At 49.2% G+C, this 22,999-nt stretch overlaps 1 protein-coding gene across 5 annotated transcripts in view; it reads right to left on the reverse strand.

Annotated features, from left to right (window-relative positions):
- ect2l (epithelial cell transforming 2 like) overlaps positions 1 to 22,999 on the reverse strand; it is a 66,994-nt gene that overhangs the window by 28,475 nt on the left and 15,520 nt on the right. For 4 of the 5 annotated variants that reach the window (XM_085979271.1, XM_085979270.1, XM_085979283.1 and 1 more), the window contains 8 exons: positions 14,951 to 15,087; positions 13,373 to 13,500; positions 11,312 to 11,435; positions 9,268 to 9,436; positions 6,743 to 6,871; positions 5,347 to 5,439; positions 1,849 to 2,031; positions 283 to 386 (listed from right to left, as the gene is read on the reverse strand). In XM_085979271.1, coding sequence (XP_085835397.1) covers positions 283 to 386; positions 1,849 to 2,031; positions 5,347 to 5,439; positions 6,743 to 6,871; positions 9,268 to 9,436; positions 11,312 to 11,435; positions 13,373 to 13,500; positions 14,951 to 15,087 — 1,067 coding nt within the window. The remainder of the gene's footprint in view (positions 1 to 282; positions 387 to 1,848; positions 2,032 to 5,346; positions 5,440 to 6,742; positions 6,872 to 9,267; positions 9,437 to 11,311; positions 11,436 to 13,372; positions 13,501 to 14,950; positions 15,088 to 22,999) is intronic. The other variant, XM_085979274.1, reaches the window with a different exon arrangement.

A 22,999-nucleotide genomic window follows, 5' to 3' on the forward strand; every position in this document is an offset into this window, starting at 1 on the left:
ATTTTTCTATGTTTTTATGTTTCTTTTGCCAAGATTTTATCTGAAATCTATGATCTCTGGTTACCGACACTCCCGCCAGTGGAAACAGTTTCTCCTTATTTACTCTATGAAAATCCCGCATAATTTTGAACACCTCTATTAAATCTTCCCCTTAACCATCTCTGCTCGAAGGAGAACAATCCCAGCTTCTCTAGTTTCTCCGCATAACTGAAGTCCCTCATCCCTGGTACCATTCTAATCGTATCGCCAAGGAAACAACAGGTTGCTTTCACTTCCACTTACCCGTTTGTCACTTGACGTTATGGTCAGTCCTTCAGTTAAAGCTCGAGCAGTTTCTTGGTTCTCCCGGACCTTAGCTGCACTCATTGAGTCAAACATTAGCTGCCCTATAGGTAAATAAAGTGCACAAGTTACACTGCACACCAGGACCGGCCTAAACCTGCGTCAGGTTTTAAACCTCTCACCCGCACTGATATATGTGACACAATGGGCCAGAACTTCGGGTCCCCGCGGGTGAGTACGCACTGGGTACTCACGCGTAGGGCCCAACGAAAGTGCCGGTTTCGTGCACGCACTGCACATGCGCGGGAAACCGGAACTTCCGTTCCCTTAAAAGAAGGGGTTCAGAGGTCGAACGCGTGCGCCGGAGAGGCAGCGCGTACGCCTGGAACTTCTGGGTTTTTTTGCAGGTTTCTCCGGGAGGGTAAGTCTCCAGCAGCTACACTTTTAAAAAGCAGGCACAAGGCCAGCTTTTAACAAGGTAAGTGGTGAATTAAGTAAAATTAAAACATTTTTTCCATAGGTTTATTATTTTTAAATACTTTAAAGAAAGGTAAGTTTATTTTTAGCCCCGTTAGAAACTGTAATTAATTTTTTCGAAAATTAAAATTATAGTTTAAAATAGTTATTTTATGTAATTTATAGTTATTTTAAAAATGTGATTTAAAAAAAAAATTATTTGAAGATTTAGTGATGTTTTGGGGCTTATAGTATTTATAGGTTTGACAGGTCTTCCTGTCAAATTTATGAATGAAGCATTTCCTGCTACCATTGGCTCTCCATGGCCCACGTGATCCCAGGGGACGCATCGAACTGACTGCGCCCCTGGGATACACAAGCACTGCACGCCGGCAGTTGGAGGAGGCCCAGGATCGGAATCCAACGCGGGCCCACAGCTCAATGGCCGGCGTGCAAGGTAAGTGCAGGTCGGGGGCTTGCACCCGCGGGAAGCCTCCGACCCGAATTTCTGGGCCAATATTAACTCAAGTTTCAGAAGTTGCACACACTGACTGCAAGTTATGGTGCTCAGGGAAAGGAGAGTAAGGGGGAAAGAGGAACTGAGTGAGACAAGGGACGGAGGGAAGGGGAAAATAAAGGGGTCAGGAGAGCGAAAGAAGGGTAAAGGAAATAACAGGATAGTCTTTAAAAAAAAATAAGAGGGCAAGAGAGAGGAAAAGAACAAAAAAAGGGAAAGGGAGGAATGGAAAGAGGTAAGGAGGGTAAAAAGAAGATGCTAGGGAATTAGAGAAAAGTAGAGAAAGAGGAAACTGGAGAAGGAGAAAAAGAAAAACAGAAATAGTGAAGATTTAGTAAGTGTGAAATCTCTACAGTACACTTTCACTTCAATTTCCATAATTCCTTTCAGAGTGCCACTGGATTCCAAACAGGGACTGCCGGCATTCCGGGAGGGAGTGAGCCCGGCGATTACGTACAAGGGAGCTGGTGAGATTTTCGCCGGGCAAATTATAATGTCTGCTTATCAAGATTAGCTAAAACCATCCCTGGCAACTGTACAAGTATTTAAAAATTTAGCAGACAACGAGGAATAAAATGTGTTTGAAATCCTACCGGTCATCCTCCCACCGACGTCTCTCTGCAGGCGCCTGACATACGGCCTCATCTGCCTGCGCACAGTCCTCAGGACCTCCTCCTGTGCCTGCGCCGTCCTGCTCCATGCCTGCAGCTTCTCCTCGTTGAAGTACATGGCTGGGGGGGCCGGGCCCTCGCGCGCCCACAGCCACTCGCTGAGGACTGATAGCCAACAGAGCAAACACTCAACTGTACCGCCAGAGAAACTCGAGGATTATTAACGCGCGTCAACGGTAGCGCACTGAGTGAATGCTCACGTGTCCTGACTCGCGCCGTGTCCTGACTCGCGCCAAGCCCCGTTCGCCCATTGCCCCTGTGCTCGCTGACCGACACTGGTTACCGGCCCCCGATCGCCTCCATTTTATAATTCTCATCCTCGTGTTCAAATCCCTCCACTGCCTCGCCCCCCTCCCTATCTCTGTAACCTCCTCCATCCTTACAACCCTCCGAGATCTCTGCGCTCCTCCAATTCTGGCCTCTTGCGCATCCCCGATTATAATCGCTCCACCATTGGCGGCCGTGCCTTCAGCTGCCTGGGCCCTAAGCTCTGGAATTCCCTCCCTAAACCTCTCCGCCTCTCTCTCCTCCTTTGAGACGCTCCTTAAAAACCTACTTCTTTGCACAGATGACAGATGACCATATCTCCTTATGTGGCCTGGTGTCAAATTTTGTCTGATAATCGCTCCTGTGAAGCGCCTCGGGACGTTTTACTACATAAATACAAGTTGTTGAAAGACTGTCTCCAGTTTCTCATAAAACTTACTTCATGACAAGCCTGTTATTCAGTGCTTGCTCCAGTGTTTTTTTTATTCGTTCACTGGATGTGGGCGTAGCTGGCTAGGCCAGCATTTATTGCCCATCCCCAATTGCCCTTGAGTGGCTTGCTAAGCTGTGGAATTCCCTCCCTAAACCTCTCCGCCTCGCTACCTCTCTCTCTCCTTTAAGACGCCCCTTAAAGCCTCCCTCTTTGACCAAGCTTTTGGTCACCTGTCCTAATATCTCCTCATGTGGCTCGGGGTCAGTTTTTGGCTGATTACGCTCCTGTGAAGCGCCCTGGGGACGTGAAAGGCGCTATATAAATGCAAGTTGCTGTTCACCTGCTTTCATATTGAGAAACCAAAGCTGAAGGGCCAAGGCCCATAATATGTGGGACAGAGTGTCAGAACATGGGGGACTAAAATCCCTGCACCCTGTAACCTCAAACAGGCATTTCAACTCATCGGTAGTCTTTGCCAAGGCGGGAGGGGGAGAGGGGGGTGCTAAAACAACGTGAAAGGGACACATTATTAGGTGGCTGCGAGGTGTTTGCCACTGTTATTCAGCGTGGCAGCATGGCCGGAAGGAGGTGGAGGCAGGTTTGAGACTACAGCTGACCAGGACCACCACTCGCTGTGTCAGCCCTACCCTGCTTGTTAGCTAAAGGTGTCCTTACAGCGGACGTCACAGCTCTTTCCTTTCATTATTTATTCTCGGGGTGCGGGCGTCGCTGGGAAGGCCAGCATTTATTGCCCATCCCTAGTTGCCCCTCGAGAAGGTGGTGGTGAGCCGCCTTCTTGAACCGCTGCAGTCCGTGTGGTGAAGGTGCTCCCACAGTGCTGTTAGGGAGGGAGTTCCAGGATTTTGACCCAGAGACGATGAAGGATTGGGTGAATTATTTCGAAGTCAGGATGGTGTGTGACTTGATGGGGAACTTGGAGGTGATGGCGTGCCCATGCGCCTGCTGCCCTTGTCCTTCTAGGTGGTGGAAGCTGTCGGCTTGGAAGGTGCTGCCAAAGAAGCCTTGGCGAGTCGCTGCAGCCACGGTGCGCCGGTGGTGGAGGGAGCGAATGTCTAAGGTAGTGGATGGGGTGCAGATCAAGCAAACGTACGTGGTGCTCTGCTGACCTGGACCCCACGAAGACAGTTCCCCCCAACCCCCCCCCCACCGTGCTTGTGGCCATTTACGGTGCAACGGTGCTTGCAGGTATGGTCGGCAGCACCTTGGTGGGGCCGCTCAATCTGTTGGTCACCCTGACATGCCTTCGCTCATCCAGTACCACTGAAAGTGGGACATACGGTGATTGGGTATTTCCTCAGGATCTTCCAGCAGGATAGTTCTTCAGGCAACCACAGGTTTGGTGTTCCAGGTCGGAGCCTCCACCTGCCCCAGTACGAGGCCGCAGTGAAGTATGTGCACCTCTCCCTGTAGATGGAGGTGCGAGGGTACCAGCAGGTGCGGTGCATTCTGACCTGCCTGGTGCCCTCTGCTGACCTTCCACTTCCAGTAAGCTAAGTTAGGGGCAATCCCATTGGGACACCCATTGCTGGCAACAATGGATCCGTCGGGAATAGGGGAAGCAGCAAACTAACTGCCGCCAAAAAAAGGTCTCAAAATCTAAGTGGGCCTGACAATGCTCGGAAAGATATTGCTGATGACCTTGTAAATCCTGCCTAGCAACCCTGGACTCCATTAGATGAGGGCTTAAATACCATTGAGCATCCTTGGATGCATGAAAATTAGGAGTTGTTTCCAGCCTAATTTGAGTATGTTAAGGAATTTCCTTCCGGACTCGATATCGAGTTCAACAACTTCAGATCATAACCTCGGCCCCGATTACATTTTTATTTTTTTATCCACACTTTTGGTTTGTGCCTTTTCCTTTTTCTCTCTCCCACACGGCAGCTGTCTCTCACTCTGCCAGCGCATTTCACACTTCATCTAGAGCCATTGTTTGTTTCTTTACCTGTCACATTACCATCTCGTCTCACCTTGAATATCTCTTAATGTCTCTTCTTTCATCCCCTCCCCCATTTCCCAGCCCCCAAACTGCCTTTTGTTTCATTTCCTGCCTTTTCTCCCAGTCCTGACGAAGGGTTTCGACCCGAAACGTTGACTCTATTTCTCGGTCCACGGATGTTGCCTGGCCTGCTGAGTTTTTCCAGCATTTTCTGTTGTTATTAAGGAATTTCCTAACCTGCTTGAGGCGAGTGTTTCACAAACCTCCCTCCACTCCCCCCCCCCCCCCGGCCAGAAATGTGCGTGATGTGCAACACGGGCGGAGATCCAGCGTAGTGGAGTCCCGCCCACTTTCTCGCCTGAACATTGGACGGGTCCTAGCGGACGATCCATGGCTAACTAAAGAGTGCTGCAATCGAGCCGGTCCCAGCGCGGACTTTGCAAGCGTTTAGCGAAGGGGTGGCTTTGCCCAGAATGCATCAGACAGGAACTTGGCGGGATTGCGGTAACGTCCAGTGCATTCTGGGAAGGACAAAGTGGAACTCAAAGCTGCTGGCGGTCATACCGCAGGCGGAGGAAGGCCAAACTTTGGGGGGAGGCGGGAGCAGGAGCGGCCCCTAGTGGGCGAAGCTTCGAGCTGCTGGTTTGTTTTGGGATTGATCAGTTCAGCGGCCCTGCCCAGGTTGCTACACTGCACTTTGGGAACCAAGCGGAACAAATACACCAGTTGCGCGGGTTTAACGGAGATGCAAAGTACTCACTGTGCTGGTAGGAGCCCGTCACTATCCCGGCAGGTGCGCTGTAGCACAGAGCAGTCAGCGCAGAGAGCTGGGCCAGGAGTTCCATTCCTGCCTCTGGCCACAGAGAAAAGACGGGTTAAAGTCAGAAGTAAAATAAGGGATGTTCAGAACTTTTAAGAAGGGGGCATTAGGCCCAACAAGCCTCTCTCTCTCCCTCTCTCTCTGGTAGATATGAACTCCACCTCTCTACTTTCTTACCACTTCCCTCAATCTTTCTTCTCTCCGGAAATGGGTCTAGTTTAATGTTGTGGAGAATTGGGAATCCAGATGTTGATTATCAGTGATCCAGATGTGGTTATTTGGGAATCCATGTGTGATTTCTGATTATTAAATAAAATCGACACTGTCGTTGGGCGTGTGATTTGAATGCTCCTCCGCATAGCGCACGCATGTGAACTTTAACCCTCTTGTGAATGTGTTGGTAAAACGGTAAGACCAAAAGCGGAGTGTCCACGTGCTTTTCGATCGTTGTGACTGCTTTATTTCCATGGTTACTGAATGGTGGGAGAAGGTCGTTAAGTACATTTACCTGTGTTGTGTGAGTAAGTGTGTGTGAGACGGTTTCTACTAAAATTAGTGCACGTGGCTAAATATTCAGAAATTGGACAACATTAGTAGCCCGTTCATTCCTATGAATCGATGGCATTCCCTGCTAACTTACACCACCAGACATCTCCGCATTGTCTAACTAATTTCGGTGAGGGGTCAACACCTTCAGGGAGGGGAGGTCAGGGCACTGGACTTGTTCAGGAACCAGTTGGGGTGCTGTAACGGTGACATGGCAGGGTTGGTATATTGGAACTAACTGGGCCAAAGGGACTTTTTCCACCTGAACTGATTGTGGAGAAAGATTTCCTCTGCGCACTACGGAATTGTAAACCCATTGCTACTGATGAAAATTCATCTCTGGTCCACTTACTAACGCGTGTGGCTCGGCGAGTCAGAAGGTTGTGGGTTCGAGTCCCACTCCAGAGTACGGAATCCAGGCTGACACTCCCAGTGCAGTGCTGAGGGAGCGCCGCACTGTGGGAGGTGTCGTCTTTCGGGTGAGACGTTAAACCGAGGCCCCTGTCTGCCCTCTCAGGAAGTAAAAGATCCCACGGCACTATTTCAAAGAAGAGCAGGGGAGTTCTCCCCGGTGTCCTGGCCAGTATTTATCCCCCGCCCAATATCTTTAAAACACATATTATCTGGTTCAGGCTCGAAGGGCCGAATGGCCGACTCCTGCTCCGATTTTTCTGTGTTTCTATGTGTTAATATCCCGGCCCAGACCAGTTGGGACTGCTCCCGACCGGATGACTGCAGCAATAGTTTGGCACCTCTTCGTCCTAAGCTCTTGAAGACACTGAAAACTAACCGGATGCGGCCAACGGGACAAAGATATCGACGTGGCCGCCATCTTCCTGCGGCAGGACGCAGCCGCCCAGATTCTCCCAGAATCCTCTGATCTTGTCCTCCGGAAGATTCTTTGAACTGATTTTACAGCCTGGAACAAGGGAACAAAAAGGGGCGAGATTAGTCATTTTAGGGGTTAGGGGTTTAACTATTTTCTGCTCACAATTTATTATCTTAAAGGTTGCACCCTTGTAGCTATGGAGGGGACTGAGCAAACACACAGTTGCTTTTGCGGAACCCTTTCCTCAACCCAATGATTGCAGCCTTGCTGCAGATGATCTGAGGTGACAGAACCCTTTAGTCTGCAAACACAGGCTCGCTTCGGAATGGAAATCGGGGACTCGCTCCCCCAAGAGGCTGTGGATGTTGGGTCAATGGAAATTTTCCAAGATTGATCGACTTTTGTTGGATAAGAGTATCAAGGGAAAAGGAGCGAAAGGCGTGTGTCATGAATCAGTCATTCATGAAAGAAAGACTTATGAAATAATACTGAGCGGCCTGCGGGTGGCGTTGTCCAGGGAGAGTATAAATACTCGGGCACGGGCCCAGCTTGCGCAGGACATTCTTAACAGGAACCAGTGAAGGACACAACTAGACCTCCATGTTGTAAAACAGTTGATTAAAGCTTTGTTTAACGCTTAGACCAAGTGCCTAGTAATTTTCGTACGTCAGCGGGCAAATGGGGTTGAGGTGCAGATCAGCCGCGATCTCATTGAATGGCCGAACGGGCTGGAGGGGCTGAATGGCCTCCTCCTGCTCCTAATTTCAAACAGAATCAGGTTGCGATTGGACAGCAATGAACCCCCCCCCCCCCATCTTTCAACAAAAGGAACCAGGCGGGCCAGGTTAAGCAGCGGGAGAGCTGCTCCGATTGTGGTGCGTTCGCTCGAGGCTCCTACCTCGGGTGGAACTGAGCCAGGCAGAGCAGGAAGGTTCCACAACCCTGCTGGGTGGGCAGAGGTGGCAGCTGGCACGAGAGTCCTGCTGTTCTGCCAGTCTCTGTGTGTGTGTGGAGACTCGGACCTTCAATAGCACCCCAGGAACGTATCCCAGGATTCGGCATTGGGGAACTCTGAATCGAGTCGCCCTCCTCGCTGCAGCGACAAACCACAAAACTCAGCGGGTTTTCTACAAAGGGCTGATTTGCGCACGTTTACTCTGTAAAGGTTCAGTTGGCACCAGTTAGCCCTTCACTAGGTGGGCTCTTTAGTTTAGATCTGTGCACTTCTCCAATTCTGGCCTCTTGCGCATCCCCGATTTTAATCGCTCCACCATTGGCGGCCGTGCCTTCGGCTGCCTGGGCCCGAAGCTCTGGAATTCCCTCCCTAAAACTCTCTCCCTCTCTTTCCTCCTTTAAGACGCTCCTTCAAACCTACCTCTTCGAGCAAGCTTTTGGTCACCTGGCCTAATATCTCCTTATGTGGCTCGGTGTCTGTCATAAATCGCAACTTCTACAAGAAGTAACTCAGGAAGTACTACTGGATGGCCAGCTGAGGGCGCTGTCCGAGGAGTATAAATACTCGGGCATGGGCCCAACTTGACCAGAGACAATCTGGAAACAGGAAGCTAGTGACTACTAACTAGACCTCCATGTTTTGTTACAAGTCGATTAAAGCCTTGCTTTATGTTCAACCAAGTGCGTAGTGAGTCTTTATTACGTCAGTGTTAAATTTTGTTTGATAATCGCTCCTGTGAAGCGCCTTGGGACGTTTTACTATGTTAGTTTTTGGATACTAAGGGAATCAAGGGATATGGGGATCGGGTGGAAAAGTGGAGATGAGGTCGATGATCAGCCATGATCTTATTGAATGGCGGAGCAGGCTCGAGGGGCTGTATGGCCGACTCCTGCTCCTAATTCTTGTGTGCTTAAAGGCACTATATAAATGCAAGTTGTGGCGGTGGTGTAAGCGGTCTGCAGTTCAGGCAACTGACGGCATCGTAGATCCAGGGCAAATAATCCATTGCTAGATTATGACCAGCCGTAGGGTTGCCAACTCTGGCTGGGTGTATTCCTGGATGTTACATCACATGACCTCCCTCCCCACCCAGACAAACAGACTTTTATTCCCCCAATCGCCAACATTTTTTATATCTAATATCTAAAGACGACTGCGCTCAAAGAAAATGAATTTTTTGTTTTAATGCCCCTGTGATTTTTCTCCCGGGAGTTGCTCACAGCAGAGACCTGGAGATTAATCTTTCATTCCTGGAGACTCCAGGGCAATCCTGGAAGGTTTGGCAACCCCCTAGCCAGCCGCCCATGCAAAGTCAACTTTTGGTGTCAGCCTTTGCGCTGAATGATGATCGGATCGCCAATCAACCAGCCCAGAAGGTTCACAAGTGGGAGGGAGCCTCACGGAGGTCACTGTCCCCGCACAGGACCAATTTTAACAGGTCATCTCTCTCTAGGTGGCGATATCATCCCGAGCTTAGACCTAGTTCGGCCATTCGTGTCTTAGCACCCAAGCAGCCGCCCATACCACTTGCCTTGAACCAAGTCCACCTCACTCGGGTCACCCTCAGCGACTATCCCGATGCTCCTCGCTCTCCGGCCTCGCAGAACGTTCTCCAGACGGTACAGGAGGCTGTCCAGAGTCGTACCGCTGTGCTCATATACCACGGGGATCACGCCAACCTTCACACAGTCCAGGACCATCTGTAGGAAGAAGAAACATAGAAACATAGAAGATAGGAGCAGGAGTAGGCCATTCGGCCCCTCGAGCCTGCTCCACCATTCAATGAGATCATGGCTGATCATCCAAATTCAGTACCCTGTCCCTGCTTTCTCCCCATATCCCTTGATCCCTTTAGCCTTAAGAAATATATCCAACTCCTTCTTGAATATATTTAATGAATTGGCCTCAACTGCCTTCTGTGGTAGAGAATTCCACAGGTTCACCACTCTCTGGGTGAAGAAATTCCTCCTCATCTCTGTCCTAAATCGCTTACCCCTTATCCTTAGGCTGTGACCCCTGGTTCTGGACTCCCCCGCCATCGGGAACATCCTTCCCGCATCTAGTCTGTCTAGTCCTGTTAGAATTTTATAAGTTTCAATGAGATCCCCTCTCATTCTTCTAAACTCCAGCGAGTATAAGCCCAATCGACCCAATCTCTCCTCATACGTCATTCCTGCCATCCCAGGTATCAGCCTGGTGAATCTTCGCTGCACTCCCTCCATGGCAAGAACATCCTTTCTCAGATAAGGCGACCAAAACTGCACACAATACTCAGAAGTCTCAAATCTCCTTCACATGAGAATAGCTCCCTCCCTCCCCAAACTGCGCCATCGGTAAATGCATTTCCCAGCAGCGGTGTGGGCAGGGGAGTGGGAATGTTCAGGGTGCTCAAACACCCCCTGATTTTTTTTTTTTTTTAATCGGACCCCTCTCCTCTGAGTCAGAAGGTCGTGGGTGCAAGTCCCACACCAGAGACTTCAGCAAAAAGATGACACTCCAATGCAGTACTGAGGGAGCACAGCACTGCCGGAGGTGCCTTCTTTCGGACAAGTTGTTAAAGAAACATTCTATCTGCCTGCTCAAAGCTGAAATGGGAAGTTATAAAAGTAGATATTTGATCTTTATACATGAGTGGAGAGGGTTGGGTGATGGTTGGCAGCTTGGCCACTCAGAGCTCAGTGAGTGGGAGGAGACAGGTTTTCTAGGTGTCAGCCGTGGCTCAGTGGGTAGCACCCTCCGAGTCGGAAGGTCATGCGTTCAAGTCCCGCTCACTCCAGAGACTTGAGCACAAAAATCTAGGCTGATACTCCAGTGCAGTGCTGAGGGAGTGCTGCACTGTTGGAGGTGCCGTCTTTTGGATGAGATGATAAATCGAAGCCCCGTCTGCTCTCTCAGCTGGGCGTAAAAGATCCCGTGGAACTATTTTGAAGAAGAGCAGGGGAGTTAATATCAATAAAAAACAGAGTAGCTGCTGTTTGTGGGAGCTTGCTGTGCACAAATTGGCTGCCACATTTCCAACATTACAACAGTGACCACACTTCAAAAGTACTTCATTAGCTGTAAAGCGCTTTGGGATGTCCTGAGGTTGTAAAAGGCGCTATAGAAATGCAAGTTCTTTTTCCAGATATCAGCTCTTTGGGATTGGCCGAGGTCCTGACTCTGCCTTGCCCATCACCCTCCCCACCCTCTGCCCTCCAACCAAGACCTCAGGAACAATGAACTACATTCAAAAACCCATCAGCAGATATCCTTGTATCTCCATTCACCAACAAACCCCCTGTTATAAATCTCATCATCAAGAAACTACTTATGAAATAACGCTGGACGGCCAGCTGGTGGCGCCGTCCAAGGAGTATAAATACTCGGGTGTGGGCCCAGCTTTCCAGGGACATTTTGTAAGACAAGGAACTAGTGAAGTACAACTAGACCTCCATGTTCTGAAACAAGTTGATTAAAGCCTTGCTTTACGCTCAAACCAAGTGCGTAGTGAGTTTTATTACGTCACCCCCCACCTCCCGCCCCCCCCTCACCACTCCCAGCATTTCAGAGTAATTCAGGCAAAACTGTAACCCTACCTCCCACGCTGCAATCCTGGATGATATGAGGACCACACGCGGTTGGTCAGAGATACCATTCGCTGGCCGTGCAGCCTCGCGGTGAGGTAATGTGGGGTAGGACCCACCCCCAGTGAGGTTCTTCCTGCAATTGATAGAGAAACATTTGTCTTTACAACAGGTTCCTGTACGGTACCTGGGAGTCACTGCATTCAGTTCTGGGCCCCGCACAGAATCAATCACAGAATCACAGAAACCCCACAGTGCAGATAGAGGCCATTTCGGCCCATCGAGCCTGCACCGACACATATCCCGCCCGATCCCCGTAACCCCTACACCAACACATATCCCACCCTATCCCCGTAAACCCACGTATTTAATCCCCCTAACACTAAGGGTCAATTTTTTTTATCATAGCCAATCAACCTAACCCGCACATCTTTGGACTGTGGGAGGAAACCGGAGCACCTGGAGGAAACCCACGCAAACACCTCAGGAAGGGGTGCAGCGCAGATACACCGGAGTGATACCGGGGCTCAAAGGGTTAAATTATGAGGACCAGTTGCATAGACTAGGCTTGTATTCCCTAGAAGATTCAGGGGTGAGCTAATTGAGGTGTTTAAGATGATTAAAGGAGTTGATAGGGTTGATAGAGAGAAACTATTTCCTCTGGTGGGGGGGGGGGGAGTCCAGAACAAGGGGGCATAACCTTAAAATTAGAGCCAGGCCGTTCAGGGGTGATGTCAGGAAGCACTTCTTCACACAAAGGGTAGTGAAAATCTGGAACTCTCTCCCTCAAAAGGCTGTTGAGGCCGGGGGTCAATTGAAAATTTCAAAACTGAGACTGATAGATTTTTGCTAGACGAGGGTATTAAGGGATACAGAACCAAGGTGGGTAGGTGGAGTTAAAATACAGATCGGCCATGATCTAACTGAATGGCAGAACAGGCTCAAGTGTCTGAATGGCCTCCTCCTGTTCCAAAGTTCCTACTTTCCTATAAAATCAGATAATTCAGCAGAGGTGGGGAATTGAACCTGGGACCTGGTGGCTGGTATAGCTCGGTGCTGCCCCAAGTTGAGGTTTTATCCACTTCAGCATTAGAAAGTCAATCTGACCTTTGAAGATAAAGACTTGAAGTGGGTCCCTCAATTAAAAAAAGTCAACCAATCAGGTAAGTAAAAGGGATGAAGCTTTAGCACTGGGATCAGGGCACTGAACACTTTGAGATTTCCAAATTCACTTTTTTTTTCCTTATCTTTTTAATTCTCCAGCTTAGCTTTTTTATTGGAACTTTAGTTCCTAGGTGAGTTTTCCCGGTCCCACCAACCTCCTAAGGTGGTTCTTGGTTCCTCAAGGGGAGGCCAGCACCTCTTTTTGTTGATATCGTCACACAAGTGTGGGAGGCAGTACAGTAACATAGAGGGCGCACACCCTTACAGCCTACACCCATAGTGACGCTGCCAGTCTCTTAATGGGGCACAACACAGCCCAGAGAGTACATGATTATTGACCTCAATCTCCTCAGTTTTGGTCTACTGTGCACAGTTTTGCTCTCCTTATCTGAGGAAGGATATACTTGCCTTAGAGGCGATGTAATGAAGGTTCGCTAGATGAGAGGGTTGTCCTATGAGGAGAGATTGAGTAGATTGGGCCTATACTCTCTGGAGTTTAGAAGAATGAGAGGGGATCGCAATGAAGCATATAAGATTCTGAGGGGGATTGACAGGGTAGATGCTGAGAGGATGTTTCCCCCTGGCTGGAGAGTCTAGAACTAGGGGGCACAGTCTCAGGATAAGGGGTCGGCCATTTATGACTGAGATGAGGAGGAATTTCTTCATTCAGAGGGTTGTGAACCTTTGGAATTCTCTGCCCCAGAGGGCTGTGAATGCTGAGTCTTTGAGTATATTCAAGGCTGAGATCGATAGATTTCTGGACTCTAGGGGAATCAAGAGATACGGAGATCGGGCGGGAAAGTGGATTTGGGGTCGCACATGATCTTACTGAATGGCGGAGCAGGCTCGAGGGGCCGTATGGCCGACTCCTGCTCCTAATTCCGATATTCTCAGCGCTCCGTTACTGACCTGGTGCACAGCACTCTCAGTGATCCCAGCACTCGCTGCTTCTCCAGTGCTGGGTTACACAAGGCCGAAGACTTGCTCTCTTTGCTCAGGAGCTGGGAGAGGGTTACAACTGACTGGGCGTTTATATCCTGGAATAAATCAACGTAGGAAAACGTTTCTGTAAGTTCAACAATGGCTCACATGTAGGCCGTGTACGTGTGTGGGCGTGTGTGCTGTGAGGAGGATGCCGAGAAACTTCAGTATGATTTGGACAGGTTGGGTGATTGGGCAGATGCAGTATAATGTGGATAAATGTGAGGTTATCCACTTCGGTGGCAAAAACAGGAAGACAGATTATTATCTGAACGGCAATAGATTGGGAAAAGGGGAAGTGCAACGAGACCTGGGTGTCCTTGTGCACCAGTCACTGAAGGTAAGCATGCAGGTGCAGCAGGCAGTTAAGAAGGCAAATGGTATGTTGGCCTTCATAGCGAGAGGATTCGAGTACAGGAAGAAGGGTGTCTTGCTGCAGTTGTACAGGGCCTTGGTGAGACCACACCTTGAGTATTGTGTGCAGTTTTGTTCACCTTATCTGAGGAAGGATGTTCTTACCATGGAGAAAGTGCAGCGAAGATTCACCAGATTGATACCTGGGATGGCAGGAATGACGTATGAGGAGAGATTGGGTCGATTAGGCTTATATTTGCTAGAGTTTAGAAGAATGAGAGGGGATCTCATTGAAACTTATAAAATTCTAACAGGACTAGACAGATTAGATGCAGGAAGGATGTTCCCGATGGCCGGGAGTCCAGAACCAGGGGTCACAGTCTAAGGATAAAGGGTAAGCCATTTAGGACTGAGATGAGGAGGAATTTCTTCACCCAGAGAGTGGTGAACCTGTGGAATTCTCTACCACAGAAGGCAGTAGAGGCCAATTCATTAAATATATTCAAGAAGGAGTTAGATATATTTCTTAAGGCTAAAGGGATCAAGGGATATGGGGAGAAAGCAGGGACAGGGTACTGAATTTGGATGATCAGCCATGATCTCATTAAATGGCAGAGCAGGCTCAAGGGGCCGAATGGCCTACTCCTGCTCCTATCTTCTATGTTTCTATGTACATATTGCGATTGACGTACCACTGCTGGGAAGTGTACGCCCGTGTATTGGTAGGCGTGCGCGGGCATGAACGTGTACATGTGTGGGTTCCCTTCCCTAAAGGACGCTAGTGAACCAGTTGGGTTTGTACGACAATCCGACAGCTTCATGGTCACGTTCACCGAGACCAGCTTTTTATTTCCAGATTTTATTTTTATCTGAATTCTCAAACGGCCCACGGTGGGATTTGAACTCGCGTTCCCTGGATGATTAGCCTCGGCCTCTGGATGACCATTCCAGTAACGTGACCACGACACCACCATACTCGATATGAACTGTGCAATTTACTGGTCCAATTTCAGGGCCTCCCTCCCCTCTTTAAAGTAAGTTTCTTGATGGTAAAACTCCTCTATTTAAAGGTGGAACCGCACGCTGAGACTGCCCCCTTAAAGAGGGCATCTGGATAATGGATTCGCCCTTTCTAAAGTTCCCAGGTGTTACCGTTAGTCGCGGTAATGCGCTGCTCATTCTGGTCTGCTCCAGGCCTGTCTGGGACGTGCTGACGTGTGGCCTTGCATTGCGCTGGCGAGCATTCCATTTCCCACTCAGCCAAGGGGGTCGTGACCTCAGTAATTCCTCTGAAAGATTAACGGATGAGAAGCAATGAGGTATAAAGTGTTGTAACAACAACAACAACTTATATTTATATAGCACCCTTAACGTAGTAAAACGCCCCGCGGTTCGCAGGAACGTACTCAGACATAAATCTGACACCGAGCCACATAAGATGACCAAAAGCTTGGGCAAAGAGGCAGGTTTTAAGCAGCGTCTTACAGGAGGAGAGAGGGGCAGCGAGGGAATTCCAGAGCTTGGTAGCTGAAGGCACGGCCGCCAGTGGTGGGGTGAAAAAAGTGGGGAGTTGTGCAAGAGGCCAGAATTGGAAGAATTTTTATTTTTTCTGGCATTTATTGCCCATCCTTAATTGCCCTAGAGAAGGAGGTAGTGAGCCACCTTATACAACTGAGTGTTTTGCTGGGCCATTTCAAAGGGCAGTTAAGAGTCAACCACATTGCTGTGGGTCTAGGAGTCATATATAGGCCAGACCAGGTAAAGATGGCAGATTTCCTTCCCTAAAGGACATTTTACAACAATCTGATAGTTTCATGGCCACCATTACTGATACTAGCTTTTTATTCCAGATTTAGTTAATTAACTGAATTTAAATTCCCCAGCTGCCGTGGTGGGATTTGAACTCAAGTCTCTGGATCATTAGTTTAGGCCCTCAAGATTACTAGCCCAGTGACAGAACCATTATGCTACCGCATCCAACATGCAAGAGCTCTGGGAGGGTTGTAGGGCTGGAGGAGGTTACAGATAACGTACTCAAGAGGGTCAGGGTCAATGATCCTGCTGAGCTGCGCGCTGTCATCAGCAAGATCCCGCGCGGGGCCGCTCACCGGCTTTTACACTGTAAATACCGCACAGGCGCAGAAATTTAAAGGGACCGCACATTAAAAGAAACAGGCCAAGCTGAACAAAGTGCAGCTTACAGGGAACATTGGTCAGGGTGACACCACAAATCATAAGACAAACTGCAAACGTTTAAAATAATCCATGGGGTATATTTTGCAATATAGGAGATGTATCTGTACTGCAGGCGTTAATCTGGGTAGTTGCTGCAGCAGAAATGCACATAGAACATTTCGCAATGGCTCACAGAGAGCTGGTTGGCCACGGGAGGTATCAGAGCCAAGCTCGAACATGTCCCCAGCGCAACGATCAGGAGAATGTTGCTTCTTCCCCTTCTCTTAGCCCGGGGACATTGAGACCAGTTGTAGCAAACTTGCCCGCCCGGCCTGAGATCCCAAGTTCAGGCCCATTCTCTGCTGAGCTTTCCGGAGTGGCAGTAAGCCCGGAGAGGAGCAATAAAGTCCATCGGGGTTCCGGCTACTGATCGCTACCCCACTGAACCCTTGCTGGAAATCCATGAGAGCAATTCGCCCGAGGCTGTGATGGCCACCATGGCGGAATAGCTTGCCAGCACACACAGGGGGTAATTTTGACTTTGGGCGACAGGGTAAAATGGGCACTATCGAATCAGTCGCCCGTTACACATCTCTCCCCATTTTTATTTCCATTGTCTTCAATCGGGAGTGACGTACGGGCGGGCGGACTGATCCGATATCGCCCATTTTACCCTTCGTCAGAATCACCCCCACTGTCTAAGCTCATACATGAAGAAGGCCTCTTGAGTGAGGTCCAGGAGCAACTGAAACCCAACATGATTCACCACCTTTTAAAAAAAGACGTGCATTTCTATAGCGCCTTTCACAACCACCGGACGTCCCAAAGCGCTTTACCGCCAATCAGGTACTTTTTGAAGTGTGGTCACTGTTGTATTGTAGGAAACACAGCAGCCAAAATTGCACACAGCAAGCTCCCACAAACAGCAATGTGACAATGACCAGATAATCTGTGTTTAGTGATGTTGATTGAGGGATAAATATTGGCCAGGACACCGGGGAGAACTCCCCCGGCTCTTCTTCAAAATGGTGCCTTGGGATCTTTTACATTAATAGAGAGCAGACGGAGCCTCAGTTTAACGTCTCATCCGAAAAACAGCACCTTCCCTGTAGTGTATGTGCTTTAAGTCAGAACTACTTTTTACAGCTCCTGTATACTGTAGTACCGGCAGTAACCACACCGGTATATATAGCTGTGCGCATGCCTCTGTACCCCAGTCTAGAGATGACCCTCCTCCAGTAAAGACCTGTTGTTTGTTTATGTACAGCATCCGTGTAATTATTTATCCACTGAACCGCGGATCTAACAGTGGCGACGAGTGTTGATGCGAATCTACCTGCAACATAAAAAAAAAGAAAAAAATAGTCGAGTCCAGGAACATGGGCGTCGACCGCGAGCAACCGCCCAGCAGTCAGGCAGAGATCCAACTTCACTGGGGAGGCTGTGGAGAGCCGGGCTTGGTTCCCCAGCCACAACGAGCAGTAAGAGACCGACGACAGGTCCAGAGCAGACCCTTCCTGAGCAGCGGCGGCTGGAGCCGACCGACGGCAGAGAGAGAGAGCCGGGCAGCGTCGACGGGGTAAGAAAGAGGGTGAAGAGAGCAGGGCGTAGCCGGGGATTGATCACCGAGCGGCGTCGAGGAAAAATACTGCAAACCGGAGAGAGAGAGGGTAAGAAACAGCCGGGTTCTAGACTGAGCGGCGTCGACAAATATCAAGAGAAGAACGCGCAGAGCACAGCCAGGGATCACAGGCTGATTAGGGTCCACGGGGCGAAGCAAGGGGAGACGCCATTGAGCCGCGGAGAAGCAGGGAGAGCACGGGAGGCGCCATTGAGCCGCGGAGAAGCAGGGAGAGCGCGGGAGGCGCCATCGAGCCGCGAAGAAGGAAGAGCGCGGGAGACGCCATTTTGCGAAGCCGCAGCGGAGAAGACGGGCGAGCGCGGGAAGGAAGGAAAGCGCGGGAGACGCCATTTTGTGCCAGCGGAGAAGAAGGGGAAGCGCGGGAGGCGCCATTGGGGATAGTTAACGCACAACCAAGGATGCCGAAGAGTGGCAGTATCTCTACGTTCGACAATGAAGTCGAAGATTGGGCGACATATGTGGAACGTATTGAGGTGTACTGCAGGGCGAATGAAGTGCCAGATGCTAATAAAGCACTGGTTCTGTTAAATTCCATGGGTGCAAAAACTTATGGGTTACTGCGAAATCTAATAACCCCAGAGAAGCCGGTAAACAAGGATTTTGGAAGCATAGTAGAAATCCTACAGGACCACTTAAGCCCCACACCGCTGCTGATAGCAGAACGATTTAAGTTCCATAAAAGGAACCAACACAAAGATGAAAGCAATGCTGAGTACCTAACGGAACTGCGCAAGCTATCGAAATACTGCCAGTTTGGAGCGGGACTAGCAGACACGTTAAGGGACAAGTTTGTGTGTGGGCTACAAAGTGAAGGAACCCAGAAACGGCTTCTATCAGAAAAGGACCTTACGCTGGACAAAGCTTTCAATATGGCAGTATCACACGAAGCAGCTGCAAGGGGCGCTGTAGAGATACAACAGAGACCGCAAGAATACCAGAGCATGCAGGTGCAACAGGCGATTAAGAAGGCAAATGGTATGTTGGCCTTCATATCAAGGGGGTTCGAGTATAGGAATAGGGATGCCTTACTACAGCTGTACAAGGTGCTGGTGAGACCGCATCTGGAGTATTGTGTACAGTTTTGGTCGCCCCATCTGCGGAAGGATGTTCTTGCCATGGAAAGAGTGCAACGGCGATTCACCAGGCTGATACCTGGAATGGCGGGAATGACCTACGAAGAGAGATTAAATAGTTTGGGCTTGTACTCACTGGAGTTTAGAAGATTGAGAGGGGATCTCATCGAAACATATAAAATTATGGCAGGCCTGGACAGGCTGAATTCAGAGAGAATGTTTCCAATGGCCGGGGAGCACAGAACCAGGGGCCACAGTCTAAAAATAGCGGGCAAATCATTTAAAACAGAGATGAGGAAGAATTTTTTCACTCAAAGAGTGGTGAGCCTGTGGAATTCCCTGCCACAGAGGGCTGTGAAGGCTAATTCAATAAATATTTTCAAGAGAGAATTGGATATATTTCTGAAGGCTAAGGGGATTAAGGGTTACGGAGAAAAGGCGGGGACGGGGTACTGAACTGGTAAGATCAGCTATGATCTCAGACGAAGATCAGCCATGATCTCATTGAATGGCGGAGCAGGCTCGAAGGGCCGAATGGCCTACTCCTGTTCCTATCTCTATGTTTCTATGTTTCTAATACGGCACCAACGAAATGACCTATGGAACAGGGAAGTGCTATCACTGCGGCAGAACAACACATGACCAGAAAGATTGTTGGTTCAAGGACCAAGTGTGCAGACAGTGTGGGAAAGCAGGACACATAGCAAGAGTCTGCAGGTCTGGGAAGAAAACCAACAGTAAGAAATCTCCACAGGAGAAGTACAAAAAGGTACACCAGGTGATGGACAGTGGTTCAGACGAACAGGAAAGTGACACAGACTCCGGAAGCAAGGAGCTGGGTTGTCTGAAACTACATAATGTAACCGAAATAGAGGATCACCAGACTATCTGGGTTACACTCAAGATAGACGGAGTCCAAGTGGAAATGGAATTGGACACAGGGTCAGCTCTAACAGTCATAAATCAAAGAGACTACAAGCGGCTATTTTCACACATACCCTTGAAAGCTACAGAGATTGTCTTGAAGACGTATACGGGGCAAAAAGTCTACCCCAAAGGAAAAATAAGGGTGAAAGTGACATATAAAGGTCAGGAAATACCTCAAATGGATATATATGTATTGCCAAATGGAGGACCACCACTGCTAGGACGTGAGTGGATCCGGAAGATACATTTAGATTGGCATTCCATACAGGCACTGAACGTGGAGGCCAAAAAGGATGATGACGTCACACCTGGACGACTGTCAAAAATGCTAACTGATGCACAAGAAGTGTTCCAGGAGGGACTAGGAACACTAAAAGGAATAACAGCAACAATTAAAATAGAGGATAATGCAAGCCCAAAGTTTCTGAAGGCCAGACCAGTGCCTTATGCGATCAGACCAGCGGTTGAAGCAGAGCTGGAAGGGTTGGAACGTTCAGGAGTACTGTCCAAAGTGGACTGGAGCGAGTGGGCTACACCCGTCGTCCCTGTAATGAAGAGGTCGTTGAGTAATACGCCTGGGGAACCAAAGAAGGTCCGCATTTGTGGGGATTTTAAGGTGACAGTGAACCCAGTCCTTCACACGGTGCAATATCCGCTTCCACGAATTGGGGATATTTTCACCTCGCTATCTGGTGGTAAACGCTTCACCAAAATTGATCGAGCCCAGGCGTACTTGCAAATGGAGGTAGAAGAAGCTTCAAAACATTACCTTACGATCAACGCCCATAAAGGTCTCTATCAATACAACCGGCTGGTGTTTGGAGTAGCCTCGGCTCCGGCTATCTGGCAAAGGGCGATGGATCAGGTCCTGCAAGGGATTCCAGGGACCCAGTGTTATTTGGACGACATCTTGGTCACGGGCGAAAATGACAGTGATCACCTCGCTAACTTGGAGAAGGTGCTCGCCAGATTAAAGGAATATGGGCTACAAGCTAATCGCCACAAGTGCGAGTTTTTCCAGAAACAGATCTCGTATTGCGGCCACGTCATCGATGAAGAGGGGTTACATAAGTCCCCTGACAAGATTGAGGCAGTAGTCAAGGCTCCAGCACCGGAAAATGTGTCACAACTGAGGTCGTTCCTCGGGCTGGTAAACTATTACCACAAGTTCTTACCAAATTTGTCTATGGTACTACACCCGCTGAACACCCTACTGCAAACAGGGGTACCATGGAAGTGGGATGACGAACGTAGACGAGCTTTCCAGAAGTGTAAAGAATTGATCACATCAAAAGAGGTGTTGGCCCATTTCAACCCAGCACTACCAATTCGTTTGGCATGTGATGCATCACCCTACGGCATTGGAGCGGTGCTGTCGCACAAATTCCCAGACGGATTGGAGAGGCCAGTGGCCTTTGCGTCTCGGTCACTAACCTCAGCCGAGCGCAACTACGCCCAGATTGACAGGGAGGCCCTCAGCCTAGTACGGGGAGTAAAAAAATTCAACCATTATCTGCATGGGCAGAAGTTCACCTTGCTGACTGACCACCAACCACTTGTCTCCATCTTTAATCCTAAGGGCGTGCCAGTAATGACTGCACAGCGGTTACAAAGATGGTCCCTGTTTCTAGGGCCGAATCAATATGAAATAGAATATAAAGGCACGAAACAGCATGGGAACGCTGATAGTCTATCGCGCCTGCCACTGCCTACAGTGGAGGAAGCACCAGCAGTGGACCCTATCGAGACATTTTATTCGTCGATAATTGAACGATTGCCAGTAACAAACGCGGATATAGAGGAGACCCGCAATGATCCGACGCTGTCACGGGTATATGAATTGACGGTGAGGGGATGGCCAACACATGGTGACTCACTGTTGCCAGCATTCTCATCCAGAAGAGAACAGCTGTCAGTATGCCAGGGGACAGTGATGTGTGGATCCAGAGTGGTGATTCCACCCAAGTTAAGGGAGAGAGTGCTAAAGGAGCTACATGAAGGTCATCTGGGGGGAGTGAAAATGAAAAGCCTTGCTAGGGCTTATGTGTGGTGGCCAGGAATCGATCAACAAATCGAAGACCTAACTAAGGGCTGCTTAGGATGCCAGAAGGTCCAAAATGCACCACCACATGCCCCTCTACACCCATGGGAGTGGCCCTCCTCTCCATGGCAACGGGTGCACATTGATTTCGCTGGTCCATTCATGGACTCAATGTTCTTAATAGCAGTGGATGCTCATTCAAAGTGGCCTGAGGTGATAAAGATGTCTTCAACCACTACAGAGAAAACGATTGCAGTCCTACGGACCATATTTGCCAGAAACGGTTTGCCAGAGCAGATCTGCTCTGATAATGGACCACAGTTTGTGTCCGACGAGTTCCAAAAATTCATGAAAAGGAATGGGGTAAGGCATTACACATCTGCCCCGTATCATCCAGCCACCAATGGATTGGCTGAGAGGTTCGGACAAACCTTTAAGAAGGCGATAAAGGCCATGTGCGACGAGGAAATTCCACTACAGCATAAGATGGACAATTTCTTATTAGCCTACCGAAACGCGACACATGCAGTTACCAACCAGACCCCAGCCATGATGTTCTTTAACCGAAGGTTGAGATCTCGTCTGGACTTGCTCAGACCAAATGTGCGAAGAAATGTTGAGGACAAACAATTCCAGCACATCAATGAGAAGCCGACAAGGAGCTTCAATGTAGGGCAACCAGTCTTGGCCCGTGACTATCGAACAGAGAAGTGGCAACCCGGAACGATATGTACAAGGCAGGGGCCATTAATGTACACAGTGGATGTCGGGGAGAACATTGTGAGACGCCACGTCGATCAGATCTTAGCGTCACAGGAAGGCGTCAACCCCATGTCTCGAGTACCTGGGGATGAACCCGACATACTGGTAGCATCTACTTCAGACCCAGTAGCAGTGGAACCCGATGAACTACCCGATGAAAAGGGGTCAGAATCGCCTCTGCACCAAGAACAAGAACCTCCGGAAAGGTGCTATCCCGAAAGGGTCAGGAAGCCGCCCCAAAGACTGAATCTATAAATGGACTTTTGTTATTAAATGTACATGTAAAAATGTAATTGTTATCTGAATATTAAGGGGGTATTATTAATCTAAAAGGGAGGAATTGTAGTGTATGTGCTTTAAGTCAGAACTACTTTTTACAGCTCCTGTATACTGTAGTAGTGGCAGTAACCACACCGGTATATAAGCTGTGCGCATGCCTCTGTACCCCAGTCTAAAGATGACCCTCCTCCAGTAAAGACCTGTTGTTTGTTTATGTACAGCATCCGTGTAATTATTTATCCACTGAACCATGGATCTAACATTCCCCAGTGCAGCACTCCCTCAATACTGCACTGGAGCGT

The sequence above is a fragment of the Somniosus microcephalus genome, chromosome 3 (assembly GCF_052327205.1).
Source record: "Somniosus microcephalus isolate GS21.2 chromosome 3, FLI_Smic_1.0, whole genome shotgun sequence".
NCBI lineage: Eukaryota > Metazoa > Chordata > Chondrichthyes > Squaliformes > Somniosidae > Somniosus > Somniosus microcephalus.